General features: G+C 42.5%; 1 protein-coding gene across 2 annotated transcripts in view; it reads right to left on the bottom strand.

The window, feature by feature from the left end:
* LOC135513973 (ras GTPase-activating-like protein IQGAP1) overlaps positions 1–16336 on the bottom strand; it is an 80176-nt gene that overhangs the window by 40935 nt on the left and 22905 nt on the right. For both annotated transcript variants that reach the window (XM_064937036.1, XM_064937035.1), the window contains exons 3-5: positions 12403–12559; positions 10189–10266; positions 7513–7589 (exon numbers count right to left, since the gene is read on the bottom strand). In XM_064937036.1, coding sequence (XP_064793108.1) covers positions 7513–7589; positions 10189–10266; positions 12403–12559 — 312 coding nt within the window. The remainder of the gene's footprint in view (positions 1–7512; positions 7590–10188; positions 10267–12402; positions 12560–16336) is intronic.

Consider the following 16336-nt stretch of genomic DNA (forward strand, 5'->3'; position numbering starts at 1 on the left):
CAGGGGAGCAATATGTGCTCAGAGAAAGCAGCAGTCAGAATACTGACAAGCCAACTGCACTGACTGTACTGAGCCCAGTTAGCCTGAAACAAACAGGTGGCTGGAAACTGCATTAAACTTTCATCTGCCAGCAGGTTCTTGATAAGTGGGCATGAATTATAGATTGGGCTACGGGTCTCTTCCTGAGGGGTTTAAAGTCTGGTAAGACAGAGGGAAGGCCAAAGGTTTATAATGTCGCTTCCATTCTATTGTGTTGCCTTTCTATTTTTCCACTTCACTGAAATCTCAACAAAGGATCACTAGCCCAGTGTGTCTACTTCTCCTCAGAGCTAGAGTTTATTCCCTACCCTGGCTCCCAATGGGGTTAGACCGCACTGCCAGGAAGGAAGAGCACGTGTGCGTGCACAGGCAGGGAAGGAAGCCTGCCCTCATGGGCCATGACCAAACAGCTCAAAGACAAAAAAAACAAGTCAACTAGCTAACGCATTCACGCCAATTCTCTGTCACATTCAGATGGATTTACAGTACGAGTAGTGCTCGACTTGGGCAGGAGCTTAGCGGTACTGAATAGCAGCACTGTAAATGTTCTACTGCTTGAGTTCCCGCACTTCCTAAAATACTGGCTAAAAATATTGTGGAGTTCCTGCACCTAAACAGTAACGGCACCCAGAATGATACCAGCACCTATTTCAGTCCAAGTCAAGCACTGTATACATTACAAACCCCTCTTCTCTGTACACATGACAGTGTATGTGTATTGTATACATGACAGTCAATGTGGTCACAGAACACAGGGTGTGGAATAAAACCAGTCAGTACAAAACCAGACACTAACAGTGACACCATTGACTTCACACAATGACAAAATGTCACTACAGATCTGTTACTTCTACTAGCACCACCACACTATGACAGCAGCTCTGAGGTAAGACTGGAGACTGACTGACTGACTGGTCAAAAGTAGTGCACTTAACAGGGAAAGGGTGCCATTTGGGATGCAAGCTCAGTATAGGCCGGCCTGTCTTATAGGCCAGTGTTTACCAACAAGGGGTACTAGGAGCCCTGGGGGTCCTATGGCCTATCCACAGGGGGTACTAAGAGCCCTGGGGGTCCTATGGCCTATCCACAGGGGGTACTAGGAGCCCTGGGGGTCCTATGGCCTATCCACAGGGGGTACTAGGAGCCCTGGGGGTCCTATGGCCTATCCACAGGGGGTACTAGGAGCCCTGGGGGTCCTATGGCCTATCCACAGGGGGTACTAGGAGCCCTGGGGGTCCTATGGCCTATCCACAGGGGGTACTAGGAGCCCTGGGGGTCCTATGGCCTATCCACAGGGGGTACTAGGAGCCCTGGGGGTCCTATGGCCTATCCACAGGGGTACTAGGAGCCCTGGGGGTCCTATGGCCTATCCACAGGGGGTACTAGGAGCCCTGGGGGTCCTATGGCCTATCCACAGGGGGTACTAGGAGCCCTGGGGGTCCTATGGCCTATCCACAGGGGGTACTAGGAGCCCTGGGGGTACTTGAGATGGCTTATGAGACCATAGGCTTTCTGGTCAAATGCACATACACCTTAGGCAAATACATTTCAATTCAGCTCTCACAATTCCTGACATTTGATCAGAGTAAAAATGTCTGTCTTAGGTAATTTAGGGTCACCACTTTATTTTAAGAATGTGAAATGTCAGAATAATAGTAGAGAGAATGATTTATTTCAGCTTTTATTTCTTATTTCTTTTATTTATTTCTTACTACCTACCCTTAGCACTCACGTCTGTAGCCATGAAATGCTTTGAAAGGCTGGGCATGACTCACATCAACAACTTTATGCCAGAAACCCTAGACCCACTCCAATTTACATACCACACCAACAGATGATGCAATCTCAATTACACACTGCCCTTTCCCACCTGGACAAAAGGAACACCTATGTGAGAAAACGATTCTTTGACTACAGCCCAGCGTTCAACACCATAGTGCCCTCATAGCTCATCAATAGGCTAAGGACCCTGAGACTAAACACCTCCCTCTGCAACTGGACCCTGGACTTCCTGACAGGCTATCCCCAGGTGTTAAGGGTAGGTAACAACACATCGGCCATGCTAATCCTCAACACGGGGGCCCCTCAGGGGTGTGTCCTCAGTCCCCTCCTGTACTCCCTGTTCACTCACGGCCAGGCATGACTCTGTACAGGTACCCCCTGTATATAGCCCCACTATGGTTATTTACTGCTGCTCTTTAATAATTTGTTATTCTTCTCTCTTATCTCTTAAAACTGCATTGTTGGTTGAGGGCTTTTAAGTAAGCATTTCACTGTAAAGTTTACACCTGTTCTATTCAGCGCATGTGACAGTTATTCTTTTATTTTATTTGAAAAGGAAGCCTGTACAGAATTTTAAAAATCCAAAACATGCATCCTGTTTCCAATAAGGTACAAAAGTAAAACGGCAAAAAAAATGGCAAAGAAATTAACTTTATGTCCTGAATACAAAGCGTTACGTTTTGGGCAAATCCATCCCAACACATCACTGAGTACCACTTCATAATTTCAAGTATCATGTTATGAGTATGCTTGTCATTGGCAAGGATTTGGGAGCTTTTCAGGATTCAAATAAATGGAATAGAGCTAAGCACATGCAAAATCCTAGAAGAAAACCTGGTTCAGTCTGCTTTCCAACAGACACTGGGAGACACTGGGAGAACAATAACCTAAAAACACAAGAACAAATATACACTGGAGTGGCTTACCAAAATGACATTGAATGGTCCTGAGTGGCTGAGTTACAGTTTTGGCTTAAATCAAATTGAAAATCGATGGCAAGACTTGAAAATGGCCAACTTGACAGAGCTTAAAGAATTTTTTGAATAATAATGTGCAAATATTGTACAATCCAGGTGTGCAAAGCTCTTAGAGACTTATCCAGAAAGACTCACAGCTGTAATCGCTGCCAAAGGTGAGTCTAACATGTATTCACATAGATAGATACACACACACACACACACACACACACACACACACACACACACTTTAATTCCACCTTTGTAAAACAACAAAATGTAGAAAAAGTGAAGGGGTGTGAATACTCTATATGCTATAATGTGTGAACCTGCCATAACGTGATACAGTGCCTTGCAAAAGTATTCATCCCCTTGGCGTTTATCCTATTTTGTTGCATTACAGCCTGTAATTTAAATAGATTCTTATTTGGATTTCATGTAATGGACATACACAAATAGTCCAAATTGGTGAAGTGAAATTTAAAAATTACTTGTTTCAAAAAATTATACAAAGTAAAAACGGAAAAGTGGTGCATGCATCTTCTGTCACGACTTCCGCCGAAGTCGGTCCCTCTCCTTGTTCGGTCGGCATTCGACGTCACCGGCCTTCTAGCCATCGCCAATCCACGTTTCATTTTTTATTCGTTTAGTCTTTGTTTTACACACCTGGTTTCAATTCCCCAATTACATGTTCATTATTTAATCCTCTGTTTTCCCCATGGTTTTTGTGCGTGATTGTTTTATGTACGTTCGGTCCGTAAATGTGGGCTCCGTATTACGACATGTTATTGGAAAATTTGAGTAAAGTTGCTCATCTCTGCTGTCCTGCGCCCGACTCCTCTGCACCAGCTACACCCAAACCACTACATCTGTGTTCAACCCTTTTGCTATGAAGCCCCTAAATAAGATATGGTGCAACCAATTACCTTCAGAAGTCACATAATTAGTCAAATCAGGTAGGCCAGTTGAGAACAAGTTCTCATTTACAACTGTGACCTGGCCAAGATAAAGCAAAGCAGTGCGACACAAACAACACAGAGTTACACATGGAATAAACAAACGTACAGTCAATAACACAATAGAAAAGTCTATATACAGTGTGTGCAAATGAGGTAAGATTAAGGAGGTAAGGCCATAAATAGGCCATAGTGGCAAAGTAATTACAATTTAGCAATTAAACACTGGAGTGATAGATGTGCAGACGATGAATGTGCAAGTAGAGATACTGATACCGAGAACACCAAATAAATGTCACATGGGGTTCCAAACTTGCAACCTTACAGTTAACTAGTCCAACGCAATAACGACCTTCCTCTCTCTCGTTGCACTCCACATGGAGACTGCCTGTTACGCGAATGCAGTAAGCCAAGGTTAGTTGCTAGCTAGCAACAATCAATCATACCCACTAGTTAACTACACATGGTTGATGATATTACTAGATATTATCTAGCGTGTCCTGCGTTGCATATAATCTGACTGAGCATACAAGCATACAAGTATCGAAGTATCTGACTGAACGGTGGAAGGCAGAAGCAGGCGTGTAAACATTCATTCAAACAACACTTTAGTGTGTTTTGCCAGCAGCTCTTCGTTGTGCGTCAAGCATTGTGCTGTTTATGACTTCAAGCCTATCAACTCCCGAGGTGAGGTTGGTGTAACCGAAGTGAAATGGCTAGCTAGTTAGCGCGCGCTAATAGCGTTTCAAACGTCACTCGCTCTGAGCCATCTAGTAGTTGTTCCCCTTGCTCTGCATGGGTAACGCTGCTTCAACGGTGGCTGTTGTCGTTGTGTTGCTGGTTCCAGCCAAGCGAAGAGCGAGGAGAGGGATGGAAGCTATACTGTTACACTGGCAATACTAAAGTGCCTATAAGAACATCCAATAGTCAAAGGTTAATGAAATACAAATGATATAGAGGGAAATAGTCCAATAATTCCTATAATAACTACAACCTAAAACGTCTTACCTGGGAACAATGAAGACTCATGTTAAAAAGAACAACCAGCTTTCATATGTTCTCATGTTCTGAGCAAGGAACTTAAACGTTAGTTTTCTTACATGGCACATATTGCACTTTTACTTTCTTCTCCAACACTTTGTTTTTGCATTATTTAAACCAAATTGAACATGTTTCATTATTTACTTGAGGCTAAATAGATTTTATTGATGCATTATATTAAGTTAAAATAAGTGTTCATTCAGTATTGTTGTAATTGTCATTATTACAAATATATTAAATCGGTATCGACTTTTTTGGTCCTCCAATAAATCGGTATCGGTGTTGAAAAATCATAAATCGGTCTACCTCATATATACACACACACACACACACACACACACACACACACACACACACACACACACACACACACACCTGTTCTGAAAAGCCCTAGAGTCTGCAACACCAATAAGCAAAGGGCACCACCAAGCAAGCGGCACCAAGGAGCTCGCCAAACAGGGCAGGGACAAAGTTATGGAGAAGTACAGATCAGGGTTATAAAAAAAATATCCCAAACTTTGAACACCCCACACAGCACCATTAAATCCATTATTAAAAAATGGAAAGAATATGGCAACACAACAAACCTGCCAAGAGAGGCATGCCCACCAAAACTCACAGACCAGGCAAGGAGGGCATTAATCAGAGAGGCAACAAAGAGATCAAAGATAACCCTGAAGGAGCTGCAAAGCTCTACAGTGGAGATTGGAGTATCTGTCCATAGGACCACTTTAAGCTGTACACTCCAAAGCTGGGCTTTACAGGAGAGTGGCCAGAAAAAAAGCCATTGCTTTAAGAAAAAAATAAGCAAACATGTTTGTTGTTCACCAAAAGGCAATGTTGGAGACTCCCCAAACAAATGGAAGGGACACTTTTTGGCCATCAAGGATAACGCGATGTCTGGCACAAACCCAACACCTCTCATCACCCCGAGAACACCATCACCACAATGAAGCATGGTGGTGGCAGCATCATGCTGTCGGGATGTTTTGAGACACCTGAAACCCCACCTCTTCAAGGAATACCTAGGATAGGATAAGTAATCCTTCTCACCACCACCCCCCCCCCCACCCCCTCTTAATGATTTAGATGCACTATTGTAAAGTGGCTGTTCCACTGGATGTCAGAAGGTGAATTCACCAATTTGTAAGTCGCTCTGGATAAGAGCGTCTGCTAAATGACTTAAATGTAAATGTAAATGTTTATCAGCAGGGACTGGGAAACTGGTCAGAATTTAAGGAACGATGGATGGCGCTGAATACAGGGAAATTCTTGAGGGAAACCTGTTTCAGTCTTCCAGAGATGAGACTGAGACGGAGGTTCACCTTCCAGCAGGACAATGACCCTAAGCATACTGCTAAAGCAACACTCGGGTGGTTTAAGGGGAAAAATTGAAATGGCCTAGTCAAAGCCCAGACCTCAATTGCCTTGAAGAATGGGCAACACTCCCAGTGGCTAGATGTGCCAAGCTTATAGAGACATACCCCAAGAGACTGGCAGATGTAATTGCTGCAAAAGGTGGCGCTACAAAGTATTGACTTTGAGGGGGCGGGGGGGGTGAGTTATGCACGCTCAAGTTTTTGTTTTTTGTCTTATTTCTTGTTTGTTTCACAAAAAAAAATATATTTTGCATCTTTGAAGTGGTATGCATGTAGTGTAAATCAAATAATTAACCCCCCCCCCAAAAAATATATATATTTTAATTCCAGGTTGTAAGGCAAAAGAAATAGGAAAATGCCAAGGGGTGTGAATACTTTCGCAAGCCACTGTATAGGCTATAATGTGTGAACCTGCAATAACGTTATATAGGCTATAATGGTTGTGTGATATATATATAGAGCAGAAAGCCTAACGCTTGAGGTTGTGTAGTAAAATCCCTCTGAACATGATCTCAGATAAACCTATTCCAGTTCCTCTTTCATATAACAGGTATTTCAATGCTCACTGAAAGTTAGGAGTCAGAGTCAACACTGACTGCACATAAGAAAATAGGCTTCCCAGTAAAATATGGTGAGAGGGCTATTAATTAAAATCTAAAATGTTGAGTGATAGACAGGCCCTTCTACCACCCTCAGCTCCCAATATAACATCTGGCTTTCCTTACAGAGCCTGATGATACTATGTGAGAATGACATCATTGTGGTCTCTTGTAGACTCAAGAGAACATTGTCAAAGGAGACACAAAATAGCTTGAGGAAGCCTACAAATTGAAGCAGTCTGTTGGCAGGAAATGACTTAATGTATACAGGAAGTCACCTATCAGTTCTGAGGCTGTACCTAGCATTGCATGCGCAAATAATATCCATACAAACACACAAAAACAATGGCAAGCTTGGGAAATGACTGCATATTGCCAAACCTTCGTTCCATGAATCGTGAAAATAGCATGTTTTAACCATAAACTGAAACAGCCGATACTAGTGTCATGTCATCTTTTACCATTTTCCTCCATTCAGCTTCACTTCTCTTGTTTCACACATTGTTATATTTTTCAAAAATGATCCTCAAGTCCCATTTAGACATTAATATTATGTGATATGCTTTTAGGGCTCTTCAAACATCAGAAGAGCTAAAAACTTAGGTCTCCTACACAATATAATGTGCAGTCAAGAAACAAGAAATATTCTAGTGTGCTTTGGACAAAGAGAACGGGGCATGATGTAAGCACTGAGCAGCAAGCCTAATGGGGGGCGAGTCAGATAGAAAACCCACCTTGTGTGGAATGCACGCTGTCTTACCTTAACGCGTGTATGCAGTACACCACCTTGGGCATGTTTTTGCGATTGTACACATCTGTCGTTTCAGGATAGAATATCTGAAAGTAGCAACCAGAGGAGGCATTAGTCATATGGGTCTTTCATTAACGTCTCCTGATACCTTGCACAGTGCAGCAGCCAAGAGGCACAGCGAGCACACTACATCTTTCAGACTGTCAGCTCATTTTCAACCTGAAGCAGTGTGACACTATTCCTCTGTATCCTCCTGGCCACTGCCACACACCTTTGGGTGATGTAATTCTTGCCTGTCAGTGTGTCTCACTGTACATACACCTACCTGGCTGACTGCTGTGGATGTCCATGTGTTTCCCAAAAGGGAACAGTAGCGGTGAACAAAAGTAAAGCAATCTATTTGTATTTATTATGAATCCCCATTAGCTGCTGACTTTCTGGGGTCCAGCAAAATTAAGGCAGTTTATACAATTTTAAAAACATTACAATACATTCACAGATTTCACAACACACTGTGTGCCCTCAGGCCCCTACTCCACCACTATCACATATCCACAGTACTAAATCCATGTGTGTGCATAGCGCATATGTTATTGTGTGTGTGTGTGTGTGTCTGTTTGTGTTGCTTCACAGTCGCCGCTGTTCCATAAGGTGTTTTCATATATGTTTTTTAAATCGAATTTTACTGCTTGCATCAGTTACTTGATGTGGAATAGAGTTCCATGTATTACTGTGCACCTCCCATAGTCTGTTCTGGACTCGGGACTGTGAAGAGACCTCAAGTGGCATGTCTTGTGGGGTATGCATGGGTGTCCAAGCTGTGTGCCAGTAGTTTAGACCGACAGCTCGGTGCATTCAACATGTCAATACCTCTCATAAATACAAGTAGTGACGAAGTCTTTCTCTCCTCCACTTTCAGCCAGGTGAGATTGACATGCATATTATTAATATTAGCTCTCTGTGTACATCCAAGGGCCAGCCGTGCTTCCCTGTTCTGAACCAATTGCAATTTTCCTAAGTCCTTTTTTGTGGCACCTGAGCACACGACTGAACAGTAGTCAAGGTGCGACAAAACTTGGGCCTGTAGGGCCTGCATTTCTGATATTGTTGTTAAGGCAGAGCATCGCTTTATTATGGACAGATTTCTCCCCATCTTAGCTACTACTATATCAATACATTTGGACCATGACCATTTGCAATCTAGGGTTACTCCAAGCAGTTTAGTCATCTCAACTTGCTCAATTTCCACATTATTTATTACAAAATTGAGTTGAGGTTTAGGGTTTAGTGAATGTTTTGACCCAAATACAAATCTTTTAGTTTTAGAAATATTTGGGGCTAACTTATTCCTTATCACCCACTCTGAAACTAACTGCAGCTCTTCGTTGAGTGTTGCAGTCATTTCAGTCGCTGTAATAGCTGACGTGTATAGTGTTGAGTCATCCGCATACATAGACACTCTGGCTTTACTCAAAGCCAGTGGCATATGAATAGTATAAATTGGGGAAAAAACAAGGGGCCAAAACAGCTACCCTGGGGAATTCCTGATTCTACCTGGATTATGTTTGAGAGGATTCCATTAAAGAACACCCTCTGTGTTGTTCGACAAATAACTATTTATCCACATTATAGCAGGGAGTGTAAAGCCATAACACAAGTTTTTCCAGCAGCAGACTATGATTGATAATGTCAAAAGCTGCACTGAAGTCTAGCAAGACATCCCCCCCAATCAATTGTTCATACATTTCTCTCAGCCAATCATCAGTCATTTGTCTAAGTGCTGTACTTTTTGAGTGTCCTTCCCTATAAGCATGCTGAAAGTCTGGTCAATATGTTTACTGTGAAATAGCATTGTATCTGGTCAAACACAATTTTTTCCAGAAGTTTACTAAGGGTTTGTAACAGTCTGGTCGGCTATTTGAGCCTGTAAAGGGGGCTTTACTATTCGTGGGTAGCGGAATGACTTTAGTTTCCCTCCAGGCCTGAGGGCACACACTTTCTAATAGGCTTAAATTGAAGATGTGGCAAATAGGAGTGGCAATACCGTCTGCTATTATCCTCAGTAATTTTCCATCCAGATTGTCAGACCCTGGTGGCTTGTCATTGTTCATATACAACAATCATTTTTTCTCCACTTCTACAATGACTTTATGGAATTCAAAAGTAGAGTTCTTGTCTTTCATAATTTGGTCCAATATACTTGGATGTGTAGTGTCAGCGTTTGTTGCTGGCATGTCGTACCTATTCCCCTACCCTGATCATTATTTTGAATTAAAACAAATAGTGAAACATTTTAATCCATCAATAATGACAAGATGAGGCCACAATAACCATATGAATAAACAATGTATCATATCATTGGCTGTCTGTCGACTCCTAAAGATTCTCCTTTCGTAAGTGTACTGCTTCTCCAAAACAGAATATTTAATTGTTGATCATCAAACATGCATCTCTGAGCGATTCCAGTGTTACCATCACATGGCATGACAATAAGGTGTTCCATAAGGACACACTAGAACAAACAGCGTGCTTTAAATTTACATGGTCCACTGTCATTTGACTTACTAAAATCCATAAAACAGGCATATCAGCCTTGTGATATTACCAGTTTCTAAAAGGTTCTGATACTGTATGCCTCTGGTAGGAGGGACTTGGGCAGTGGGTGTGTGTGTGTGTTAGTCGTACCTTAGGCAGCCCTACAGACTCCATGGCCCGTAGCCATTGCACTGTGTTGTCTGTGTGTCTGAAGTGAAGTCCTGTGCGCTGGAGACAAACACAGACAAAACAGAAATATTAGATCCCTGCAACTGAGTCTGTTGTGCATCAGAAATAGAATGTTATTGGTAGGAATCATACGCATGCAAGGATGTGCACGTGCAGGCACATGGAAAGATGAAGGAGAGTGTGTGCGTGAGTGTGTTGTCAGCACAGCTGCTGTTTTTAACATGGGAGGGGGCATCACTCTGTCCCTTGGGAGATGGTTGACAGGAAGTGGGGCTGTCTGCATTGGATCTGGGATTAGACATTTCCTTTATGACGCCATGGAGGTGTGGGGGAGAGGCGAGGAACTAAATAGAGGTGGGGTGTGGGGGAGAGGAGAGAAACTACAGTGCCTTGCGAAAGTATTCGCCCCCCTTGAACTTTGCGACCTTTTGCCACATTTCAAACATAAAGATATAAAACTGTATTTTTTTGTGAAGAATCAACAACAAGTGGGACACAATCATGAAGTGGAACGACATTTATTGGATATTTCAAACTGTTTTAACAAATCAAAAACTGAAAAATTGGGCGTGCAAAATTATTCAGCCCCTTTAAGTTCATACTTTGTAGCGCCACCTTTTGCTGCGATTACAGCTGTAAGTTGCTTGGGGTATGTCTATCAGTTTTGCACATCGAGAGACTGAAATTTTTTCCCATTCCTCCTTGCAAAACAGCTCGAGCTCAGTGAGGTTGGATGGAGAGCATTTGTGAACAGCAGTTTTCAGTTCTTTCCACAGATTCTCGATTGGATTCAGGTCTGGACTTTGACTTGGCCATTCTAACACCTGGATATGTTTATTTTTGAACCATTCCATTGTAGATTTTGCTTTATGTTTTGGATCATTGTCTTGTTGGAAGACAAATCTCCGTCCCAGTCTCAGGTCTTTTGCAGACTCCATCAGGTTTTCTTCCAGAATGGTCCTGTATTTGGCTCCATCCATCTTCCCATCAATTTTAACCATCTTCCCTGTCCCTGCTGAAGAAAAGCAGGCCCAAACCATGATGCTGCCACCACCATGTTTGACAGTGGGGATGGTGTGATGAGCTGTGTTGCTTTTACGCCAAACCTAACGTTTTGCATTGTTGCCAAAAAGTTCAATTTCTGACCAGAGCACCTTCTTCCACATGTTTGGTGTGTCTCCCAGGTGGCACAACACTTTTTATGGATATCTTTAACAAATGGCTTTCTTCTTGCCACTCTTCCATAAAGGCCAGATTTGTGCAATATACGACTGATTGTTGTCCTATGGACAGAGTCTCCCACCTCAGCTGTAGATCTCTGCAGTTCATCCAGAGTGATCATGGGCCTCTTGGCTGCATCTCTGATCAGTCTTCTCCTTGTATGAGCTGAAAGTTTAGAGGGACGGCCAGGTCTTGGTAGATTTGCAGTGGTCTGATACTCCTTCCATTTCAATATTATCGCTTGCACAGTGCTCCTTGGGATGTTTAAAGCTTGGAAAATCTTTTTGTATCTAAATCCGGCTTTAAACTTCTTCACAACAGTATCTCGGACCTGCCTGGTGTGTTCCTTGTTCTTCATGATGCTCTCTGCGCTTTTAACGGACCTCTGAGACTATCACAGGGCAGGTGCATTTATACGGAGACTTGATTACACACAGGTGGATTGTATTTATCATCATTTGTCATTTAGGTCAACATTGGATCATTCAGAGATCCTCACTGAACTTCTGGAGAGAGTTTACTGCACTGAAAGTAAAGGGGCTGAATAATTTTGCATGCCCAATTTTTCAGTTTTTGATTTGTTAAAAAAGTTTGAAATATCCAATAAATGTCGTTCCACTTCATGATTGTGTCCCACTTGTTTTTGATTCTTCACAAAAAAATACAGTTTTATATCTTTATGTTTGAAGCCTGAAATGTAGCAAAAGGACGCAAAGTTCAAGGGGGCCGAATACTTTCGCAAGGCACTGTAGATTGGGTGTGGGGGAGAGAAACTAGATAAAGGTGGGGTATGGGGGAGGAGGAACTAGATAGCGCCCACTGCCACCCAGTTGTGATCCTGTGTCTGTGACAGTTTTACTATGTAGCCTCGTTAAATTCATAGTCTGAAAAAGTGTCAATTAACTTGGAGTATCCTGCGGTACCAGATCTTTCCAATATGAGGACAAAGGTCACCTTGTAGCGAGCCTGGTCCCTGTCATAGATCTTCTTCTCAGACACCATCTTGGGAGCAAAGAACTTGGCCAGTTTTCCAAGGTAGACTCCGTTCCTCAGACCCTCCTCCAGATCTGTGGTGGAGGGCAGCTCCTCCTCTACACACGCCTCCATCCACCTGGGTATACACACAAACACTGATCTCAGAAAAGGAACAAAATATATACTTCCTGCTTTGCTCCTATGGGGACACTAATAATGGCCACCAGTCCACCCATTATGGCATAATTGAACTGAATGGGGATGCCCGTTCTGCTAATTCTAATGATGACAACATCTGTTTAGTCATTTATATGGAAATGACTGGAACAGAAACTGATCTCACAACAAAATGGCAACCACTCTCCAGTCATTCATATGGAGCAATAGGGAAGAAACACTGATATCACAACAGAATAACAGGGTTATTTTTATAAAAACAGACCAGTGTTTTCTTTGGATGATTTGTTAGGAAGGGTGTAGGGTCCCACCCTGTCTATGTAGGCCAACTGTGAGGCCAGGTAAACACTAGCAGAGACACCGATCCCAGAACATCATAGGTTCATTTAGCATCATATGTTCATCATCTTTGAGGAGCTTATGGATAACAAAACGCAAATGTTTGGACCAAAGTTTTTGAACCGGTTGCCCGCTCATTCCTTGGCTTCAAGTTAACGTTTCTCTCAATATGAAAGCTGTCGTCATGGATACAAGGAGATATAAACAAACATAACCTTGGTCTGTCCATCACCTTGCCCCGTGTTGATCTGAGATCTAAGAGCATGTGAGCCATTACCGGGCTGACTGACAAGCCGCCTACGCTAGCACCACATAGGTCAATATTGGCTTTCCCTGTACTTATCGAAGGAGCAGCACAGTCAAGGGAAAATCAGCAGTAGACCTAGGCTAACTCAGAATGTTCCTCTGGTGATTGTTGGGATTCACTTCAGGTCTTATGGTCCACAGGACAAAACTCAATCCTCAGGTCGTCACCCAAGAAAAAAAAGGGAACAAAAAAAACTGGCCACCTTTCTGTATGTTGGCGACATGCTTTATTTAAGTCCATGTCTGCATCCGTAGGAATCCTCCTTGCTTCCTGACATTTCATGGTATTGAAGGATTAGGTATTGTAGGGCTGTGGCAGTGGTTTAAATTTGACAGTATACTAAGTGTGCACACAAACACACCTGGAGCGGCATGTGCAAGCCACAAAAATGACATCAAGCCTTCAGTGAAAGGCACAGGTGGAAGGGTCATTAAGGAGTCCCACAACGGTTACAAAATCTCTAAATCCAAGTCCAAAACAGCACTGATCAGCTGGCTTAGGTTTATATTGACTGTACAGTATATGACATGACTGGCTGGTTTGTGCATCCAGTCACTAATCATAATCTAAGGAATTAGACTACACAATCTACCTGTACATGCAGTCAGTCAATGTATACTGACATAACATAACACGTCAGTGTGTCTATAAACTGACTGACATGCTTGAGGATGATAAACCCTCTCGGTCTGTGGTGTTAATAGACTGGTACTGACCCAGAGAGAAGAGCCCATTGTTCCAGCTCCCACATTCACTGTCCAACATACCAGTGTAGGGGGGTTAGAGAGGCATGCCTTTTGGCAATACATTAGGTTTCTGTAAACTGTTTAATAGAAGAATATTTGGGGCAATAGAGTAAACTGTTCAGGAGTATATGGGGCAGGGAACAAGGGTTTGGTCCTCAACGAACTCAACAGTAGGCCTATAGGTGATTCTGTGTCTCGAGTCAAGATGAGTGAAATCCTGTAAGACAAATTGTCATGCATGTGCTCAGGAGGGAGCGCGAGAGAAAAGAGATCACGCTTAAATTTACCATATGAATGCATCTGTTGCATTTGTTACCCCAGTAATCATACACACCCTTGAAAGCTGAACTGAAACCACCAATTTAGATGTTGAACCTTGCAGCAAGTGAAGTGTCAGTTGAGAATAATGTTAAGTTCCCTATAAAATGTTACAGTAAGATTTGTTTCACAAGTGAGTTCCTTGTAAAAATGTGTGGGGGGGATGTTCAACACACACAGTGTGTTAGAAGTTATTATTAAAGTCACAGTAAAGTCCAACTTCATTCATGAGAACACATCTTTTTTTAAAGTTTTTAAAAAATAGGCCTCCCCTCCTCTGCCCTGCTCACTCCATCAGGCCTTCCCTCCTCCATGCAACCACTAATGACAAGTCAACGTCTGTCTGTAGGCTGAACCACCACAGCAGAGACAACACTCTGCCCCAACACATGTCAACACATTGAACCCAACAAACACACCATTCCCTCTCCTCTGTCAGCACTTACTGTCTCTGTGTGGACAACCACAACAAACATGTTATTATGGCAAGTCAGTCCATGCCATGCCATCATATTGATTGATTCATTTAAATGGATATTTCACCCAAATGACAAAATGACACATTGGTTTCCTTACCCTTTAAGCAGTCTATGGGCAAGGTATGACTTTGGTTTAATTTCCTTGGCATCATTTCCACATGCTAACATTTTAGCATTTGTTGCACAAATCCCAATTCAAGTCATGGGACCGGTATTATAATTTTGTCCAAATCATCAGAAAGTATGTCAAATTGATTGTGAAGCTCAACAAAGTCACTTAGAGGATTTAAACATGATGCATGGAAAAATGCTAATAACGGTCCCATGACTTGAATGGGATTTGTGTCACAAATGCTGAAATGGTAACATGTGGAAACAGTGTCAGGGAAACTAAACATGCATGGATTGTTGTCATATCTTGTCCATAGGTTGCTCACAGGGTAAGGAAATCAATACGTAATTTGGGTGAACTCTTTTTAACTTCATTGTAGAGCTTCATGCAGAATGAACAGTTCCTTGCATCTGCCATCATTGTAAGGTCCTTTGTTTGTTCTACAATCTTGCTAAGGAGGATTAGCTAAAATTGTAAAGTGATGTGATTCTTCACCAAAACCCTGCTGGTAAATGCCAAGACTCCGCGGTACATAAGGACATTTTATTACAGCAAGCTGTATTATGGCAAATCAATTTGTATTTATTTTACCTTTATTTAACCAGGCAAGTCAGTTAAGAACAAATTCTTATTTTCAATGACGGCCTAGGAACAGTGGGTTAACTGCCTGTTTAGGGGCAGAACGACAGATTTGTACCTTGTCAGCTCGGGGATTTGAACTTACAATCTTCCGGTTACTAGTCCAACGCACTAGGCTACCCTGCCGATATCAAAGGAAACATGAGAGAATGTTGACAGACACAGAAAAAGCAACTCTACATGTAAAGCACCAGTCAAAGGTTTGGACACACCTACTCATTCAAGGGTTTTTCTTTATTTTTACTATTTTCTACATTGTAGTAGGGAAAATGACCCAACACACCTCCAGGCTGTATAAGGGCAATTTGACCAAGGAGAGTGACGGAGTGCTGCATCAGATGACCTGGACTCCAATCACCCGACCTCAACACAATTGATATGGTTTGGGATTAGTTGGACTGCAGAGTGAAGGAAAAGCGGCCAACACATGCTCAGCATATGTGGGAACTCCTTCAAGACTGTTGGAAAAGCATTCCAAGTGAAGCTGGTTGAGAGAATGCCAAGAGTGTGCAAAGCTGTCAAGGCAAAGGGTGGCTACTTTTAAGAATCTAAAATATATTTGAATGTGTTATTTCATAGTTTTGATGTCTTCACTATTATTCTAGATGCTATTCTAGATGCACTGCTATTCTGGAGACACTGTGAATACAGGCCTAGATATCAGTTGGTCCAATGCTGCCATGCTGAGCCATAATGGCATGGGAAAGTGGGAAATTAGTGCAACAGGCCTGAAGAATCTGAGTGGTATGTCAGATCGACACACCAGTCAGATCCGCTGTGTCAGATCGGCATACTT

This window comes from Oncorhynchus masou, chromosome 25 (assembly GCF_036934945.1).
Source record: "Oncorhynchus masou masou isolate Uvic2021 chromosome 25, UVic_Omas_1.1, whole genome shotgun sequence".
NCBI lineage: Eukaryota > Metazoa > Chordata > Actinopteri > Salmoniformes > Salmonidae > Oncorhynchus > Oncorhynchus masou.